Genomic DNA, 7,134 nt, shown 5'->3' with positions numbered 1-7,134 from the left:
TTCACAAATTTAAGATTATGTAATTCACTAAACTGTACCTTCCGCAGGAAATGTTACATAACGATCAAAAGAAACCACAGATCTGGCACATCAAAGTCCAAACACTATTAATTAAGATACATTACCAGCCAGAGCCTGGACAGAATTCATTATATCACCCAAAGAATTCCACTAGTCATTTCGAGTCGGAGTCACAAAAATTAAAGCTAATACAAGTAGATGTTTGGGATGTCTTACAGCCTCGGTGTCGTCTATGATAATGCTAATTCTATCAGAAAAGTGTATGGTGCTAGCAATCTTTCCACCTTCGTTGACAATTTAGTACATTTAAGCAGCACACAGCATCCCATCAGTAGCACAGTTCCAATGCCATGACCATGAATTGAAATGCAAACTACCAAATACTAATCTTCATGCTGTCTCAGTTCTGCCGGAAAGATCTAATCTGCATCAAATCTGATCTTCTTTGGTGCAGCCTGAATTGAACCCACCTACAAATGACATGCACCATCGTATGTTATCTCCTAATGGAGTGCGGTGTGATTTCAGCTTTAACTAAAAACTCTTTCATTGTGTGCTCAGTGCAACTCATTTGTCACTTTCCTAATCCTAGTTGAATCTGATATAAAGTATTAGCATTCTTGTAACAAACATATACTCGAACACTACTCAACTATTGTTCAACAGTATCACACTAGCCAAAATGCAACAATCCTGTTATTAGCATCATCTAAGAGCAAATTATGGTTAATTAACAGCTAGATTCACCAAATATAAGGTTTCCCATACTCCAACAGTAACCTGCAGCAATAAGGGTGTATTTGCAGCATCAAAGAGTTGAATTAAAGAAAGCCATATATGTCTTACCATTTCTGGGCACTCATAGTCAATTCCAGCTGCTTCAATCCTCTTTCGCCTCTTCTTGTCACGTTTTAATATTCCTTCAACCAACTTCTTGTGATCATCCAGTGTTCTTTCCTGGACGATTATTAACACTCAACAAGTTTATGTTTGCAAAGTCTAATCAGACGTCATATAAACTGCTTACCACATTTAGCATAACACAAAAAGCAAAAATGCTATATCCCACTGAATATTACCTTGTCCTGACGCTTCCTTTCAATTTTAACCCAATCCAAGGGTTTGTACCAGCGGTTCACACCTTTCCACCTATGTAGAAATCAAAGTTGTTAACTACGAACAGAGAAAAAGACCCAATTTTGCATCTCCATGCTAAGAAAGTATCATAAACCTAACCACTAAATTTCAACTCTTCACACTCCTTGTAAAGTTAAAAAATAATCAGGAGAATGCCATGCTTCTAGACATATCTTTTACTCCCTTGCAATGAGATTAGGTGGTCGGCAGTAATTGGGATCACAAAACCAGAAAACTTATGCAGCTCAAATGCAATGCTGAACTCATTTTATAACTCATAATGTAGGGGAAAGATTAAGAATAATATCAGACTTCATGTTTTCTGTCATAAGCATTTAGCAGCATGAAATTTAAGAAACAGAGATGCTGATATAAGCAGGAGCGAATTTGCATGTCATTATATTCTTTAAAGTTTAATCCGGTCAAAAAAAAAGATCTGGTATTTTATTAGTTGTTCCAATTTGTAGTGACAAAAGACTACAAAGTGCCGATAAACCTCCTACAACAAGAAGCTCCTAGACCACTGAACCCCCTAAAAACAGCCTAACCATAAACATAAGAAAAAGAAAAAGATGGAAGAAACCAAAGAATTTGACAATCTCCTCACACTTGGACATAAAATAATTAAATTACCATTCCCTCCATCAAATTGGGAAAAGGAGAGGGAGAGAGGTCCTTACAATCTTGGATGTACATGTTCAGGAGGAATAAGCTGAACTTGCAGTAAGTGCTCAAACAAGAGATAGTTATGCATAGTTTCAGCAACAACTTTTGCAACCTGCACTTACCCAAAAAGACAACCAGAAAATGGGAAGATAATGATCAGACGGATTTTTTTAAGCATATCTATGACACTACAAAGCCACTAGGACAAGTACTACCTCAGGAGACTCAAATTCTATGAAGCCAAAATGCTTTGATTTTCCAGTCTGTTAAGGAAGAGAAACAAGGATAAGTCGATGAACAAAAAGAAAATTACCTTAAATGAAAATAATGGTAAATCAGTGGATTAACATATGATGTGTAGCTTAAGGAGAGCAGTGCATACCCATAACGAAAGAATAATAAATTTGTCAATGGACTAAGAAATGAATTGAGTAGTTTGAAAAATGAAAATGAAGCGAATGCCAATGAATCACCATACTCATCTACATAATTATGGCCTACAGTTTTAATTCTTTCTAGATGAAATATACTTCATAAAGTTCAAAAAAAGGTGCTAATCAAGGTATTTCCTTATCAAAAGGTAAAAAATAAGGTATTTTCAGGCAGATGTTAGCTTACTGATCAGATTTCTAGTGTTTCTTAAAAATGAATATCTATCAATACACTAACGAATGAGGTACTAAGATAAGGTGAACAGAGAGCATAGGGTGGAACCGAGAATTGGTAGCTGAGGAAATATAAGGAAGAATTAAAAGTAGCTGGATGTCCAACACGATTGTGTTAAGGGTTCCACGAGAAAGTCGATTACCCAGATTGAGAGAAACAAGATTGCAATATGGATTAGGACGGGATGGAGAGATCCTTACTGTACTTAGGGGGGGGGGGGGGGTTGAAGTGTTAAGAGTTGTTCTGTCAGGGTTAAAGAAACATCTAGTTTACTGAACTTTTTTCTAGTAAGAAGCATTCTGGTTTGCTGATTGATAGCTTAGGTTCTTCAAAATTACACAAAATCATTAGGAGACGAACAAAAGAAAAATGAAGGAGTCTGCCACCATGCAAGCAAGGAGAGGTACACCTCAACTGGTTAAGATGTAATCAAGTAAACCATAATTGACAAATGGTTTACAAAATTAGTGGCACAATGCCATTTGAGGGAGAATGAAGAATGTCAAATGCATAACAATAATATAACCATAAAACATCAAATAAGAGAGTTTAAGAGTAAACATGAAAGAAATCTCTAACCAAACAGACGAACAATTGACCAATAATAATATGCCTGGAAAATTAACCTTTTTATTCCTTGCAATTCTAAGCCTCTTGATTGTACCGAATTGCTTAAAAAAACCTGAAGACCACATTTATAATACATAAGAAGAAAATATCAAGTATCTAAATAGGCCATTCTCAGACAAATTCAAAGAGAGAAATGCAAACCTTCCATTTCATTCTCATAAAATCCATGCGGGATTCTCCCGATATATAACACTGTTGCTTTATTTTCCCTCACCTCAGTCTTTGGAAGCTTCTGCGCTGGCCCACCTTCTAATGGCTATTTATTTGAAGGACAAAAAAAAAGTCATACACAGCACACCAATTGCCATGGAGAATTTTACAGTAATGATTCTAACGAAGACCATTGCCCACTCAAAGTATCACAGACCAAATATAAACTCTAAGTTAGCTAAACTCTTCAATACCATTGCCCACCCCATCACAGACCAGACAACCAAAGTTTATACGCATATACCAAACAAGTTGCAGAATTAAGGAGTACATATGACACAAAAATCATAAAATCTAAAGCATATATTAACACGAAATCCCATAAAGGAGACAATTGTTTTAGTAATCTATAGAGTGAGCTCACTACTAACTATATATGCACAATTTGAGGTGCTTTATTTCAGTTTTCATTATATACATCTATATAGTTCGAAGAAACTGAATGGACTGCTCATATGCTGGAGCCGTACGAACAAATAACGTACCAGAAACTCACGGGCTTCATCTTTAGAAGCTGAAGAAGCAGAAAAATCGCTTGCTCCCTTTTTCAATTTCTTCGTTATTGCTTTCTTCCTTGCTTTAACACCCATCTCTGTTTACATAATCATACTAAACGTCAAGCACTTTGCACAAATAAAAACAGAAACACAGTAAGGAAAATTGAAACCTGAAGAAAATTACTTGAGCTATAAACCTTCGTAAACCTCACCGGAGAACGGTGACAGATAAGCGGATGAATTCGCCGGAGCTGCCAAGCGCGAGAGGGAAAAGAGTTGTTTGTAGATGCGCGGTAACTTAAACCCTAAACCCTGTGTTCGGATCCTCTCGTTTCCTATTTTCGGGTCGAATCACCCACCCATGGTTTCGCAGGGTCATAATTGTGAATTGATTCTCTTTAAGGGGTTATTTGGTACAGGAGATAAAATAAGATAGGGTACATGATTGAACACTTTGTCAAAAATCGAAGTCATAGAAAACGTAATAAAATTTAACCAGAAGTTACTGCTAAGAAAAATAATTCTCCTAACACTTTATTTGGACAAAATTTTTACTTATAAGTAATTAGCAGATAATATTATAACAATAAATAACAATATATTGCATGTGATTGTTTAAATGATCTAAAGATAATACTGTGTTGTGCAATTTTATGTCTATAGAATATACAGAAAGTCAAGTATATAAAAAATTACACTAGGAAGGAGTTACGCTTACAAAGAAAAGGAAATAATAGCAACAATAAATAATACGCTAACTAAAGTTTGAAGCAAAGAAAATTAAGCAACATTTATATAATATTCAGTAGAAGAATAATATACAATAACAATATGTGAGCAAAAATACTGATAATTAAATTAAACAATACTCGACTATCTACTAATCGTCTACTCTAATTGTTGACCTTCATATTTTTATATCTAATATATATTTGACATTTTTTTCTAATACTTTTTTGATATATTTTTACGTTCTCTTCATACTCAATATCTCTCACACCTCTTCATTGATTTTTTTTTCATATTTTATAGGCATTGTGTTATCAATATATATATATATATATATTTGCAGATATTACACTAAGTCTCATAAAAATATGGTACATATTATTAATATGTATACGTGTATATTAATATGTATAGCTGAAATAATCTACTGTGTATTAGCTTTAGTAATATTATATTACTAATATGTATGGATACTAATAAATGTTCATATGAATAAAATCCATTTATTTGAGGTACATTATGTAGTATACATATAATGCATTTATTTATTTTTTTACTGTATAGGAGCTTTCATCCTTTTTCTCTCTCTTGATGACTAAAGTTTTAAACATTTAGATTAAAAGTGATCTTTATAATGTATATCACTATATATTATATATAACATATTTTAAGTTAAAATTGGTATGCATAATCATATCCACATGGGATATATTTTGATAAATCATCAACTTAATTAGAGAGATTTTAGAAGATTGAATGGAAAAGATAGGAAAATGGAGAGATTTCATGGAAGAGAGACAAAAATGAAATAAATAGAAAAAAATGATGAGATTAAGAAGATGACAATCAATGAATCTCATTTGGGCTTAATTTTCCATGTATATGTCAATACTCCAAAAATATATATTTGTTTAAATATTTTGATGAAATTTCTCATTGATCCATAATCCATATGAATGGCATGTCAGTCTAGTTCTTTTAATGGGCTAATATAGATTAAGCTAATAAATAGGTGAGTCAATGAATGACTCAAACTTGAGTAAATTATGTTATATAATGTCAACAAAACATAAATTGTCTTTCTTTTTTTTGTTATGAATAAAATTACATTTCAGCGTAGCTTTAATTTTCTCTGCATTTTCAAAATAAGAATGAGCAAACCTTACTATATACTTCTGGCCATAAATCTTAATGTTAAAAAATGCTAAAATATCACCTTCTACTTTAATATATGTTAAATGTTTTTTTTTTTGGTATAGTTGTGAATAGTGTTTGTGAACCTCCCAACCTTTGAAAATATCTTGTCAACCATAATTCTTAATAGAAAAACAGTACATATCAAAGTAGGTACAAATATATATCTAATGTGAAAATCTCTTTCTTCAATTAAGAAAATCATGTGAAATAATGATCCACGAGTATTTCTCAAATGCATAGAGGGAAAATAGTAATGGAAAATATTGGGATGTTAGGGGGGCACAATCACTATTTGGAATTTATCAAACTATCTAATAGAGTCGTAGGATACGCTAATAAATAATATTGTATAAATTTTAAGTTAAAATCTCTAATTATACGCGTGATCTTTTTAAAAATAATAATTAAAAAAATAAATAAATAATATGCATTTATTGATTTTTTTTTACAATCATAGGTGATCGAGCTAAATGCACATGTGATTTTCAAAATGGAGGATTTTAAGTTTTGAAATTTTCCTCCGTGATAATTTTTTCTATCTCGATCAAGATTGAGATCTGTGGCGCAGTCAAAACTTCAACTAAGGGGTATTAAAATATAAAGTAGTAATATCTCTTAGAAAATGTCAATACATAATATATATACATAAACAAATTCTAACTATACAATGTAATTTTTCGACGAAATTTACACTCCTTAACTACATATGGCTCCGCCACTAATCGAGACTTACGTAATATGATTTATTTCTCTTTATGTAATTTCTGATTATTAAAGAATTTAAAATAGTCGTTTACATTCGAAAGCAAAGTGCAAAGATAAGATTTTAACTTTACGAGTTCGGATTAAAATTATGATTTAATTATAATAATTGTCTGGTAGCTTTTATATTTGTACTATATGAATTCGATCAAACTCACACTTCTGCTACTTAATTTCACCCTGCTTATTCTATGTCATTGTATGACTTAAATTATGATATATCACAATTCACAGGTAAGAGCTTGATATATAACCATTAATTTTTCATTATTATTATTTTAAAAAAAGAATTGGAAAAATTAAATCTATATAGAAATAGCTACCAGATTTAATTGGTGAAGAGCACTTCATTTTTTATATGAAGTTTTGCTTCTCAATCCACATCACTACTAATTAACACCAACTACTCTAAAGAGAAAATAAAAAATTACAAGAAGAGTGTAATTAAATACAAAGCATAAACATAATATTAAAATCTAATTCTTATCTTTTTTGGATAGTGTCTCATTATAATATATATTAATAAAAAAAATTGCAATGCTTGGATTAATTTAAATAGGAGATGACCTTTAATTTATATGATGTCTTATCTGAAATTAGGTGATTACTTGTTAATTAA

General features: G+C 31.7%; 1 protein-coding gene across 4 annotated transcripts; it reads right to left on the bottom strand.

Annotated features, from left to right (window-relative positions):
* LOC101245260 (uncharacterized RNA-binding protein C1827.05c) lies at window positions 1-4,198 on the bottom strand. 4 transcript variants are annotated; one of them, XM_004241249.5, is made up of 9 exons: window positions 4,040-4,198; window positions 3,816-3,922; window positions 3,262-3,376; window positions 3,117-3,172; window positions 2,040-2,087; window positions 1,839-1,936; window positions 1,101-1,170; window positions 868-978; window positions 1-491 (listed from the first exon to the last, which is right to left on the bottom strand). In XM_004241249.5, exons 2-9 carry the CDS (start codon window positions 3,918-3,920, stop codon window positions 441-443), a joined length of 654 nt encoding a protein of 217 aa, XP_004241297.1. In that variant the 5' UTR covers window positions 3,921-3,922; window positions 4,040-4,198; the 3' UTR covers window positions 1-440. The 4 variants fall into 4 exon arrangements, with proteins under 4 accessions (XP_004241297.1, XP_010322419.1, XP_010322421.1 ...); XM_010324117.4 differs by having other exon boundaries at window positions 4,012-4,148; XM_010324119.4 differs by having other exon boundaries at window positions 4,025-4,147.
* Window positions 4,199-7,134: the final 2,936 nt, after the last annotated feature.

Source organism: Solanum lycopersicum, chromosome 6 (genome assembly GCF_036512215.1).
Source record: "Solanum lycopersicum chromosome 6, SLM_r2.1".
NCBI lineage: Eukaryota > Viridiplantae > Streptophyta > Magnoliopsida > Solanales > Solanaceae > Solanum > Solanum lycopersicum.
Note: the sequence above shows the minus strand (reverse complement) of the source record. Positions and strands in the feature narration are given on the sequence as shown.

Bases quoted from the DNA above. Each gene is read 5' to 3' on its own strand.
- LOC101245260 (XM_004241249.5), bottom strand. From the start codon at position 3,920: ATGGGTGTTAAAGCAAGGAAGAAAGCAATAACGAAGAAATTGAAAAAG. The intron at 1,171-1,838 runs GTAAGGACCTCT...ATTTCTACATAG, and splicing joins GAACATGTACATCCAAGATT to GTGGAAAGGTGTGAACCGCT. The intron at 979-1,100 runs GTAATATTCAGT...ATAATCGTCCAG, and splicing joins AAAGGAAGCGTCAGGACAAG to GAAAGAACACTGGATGATCA.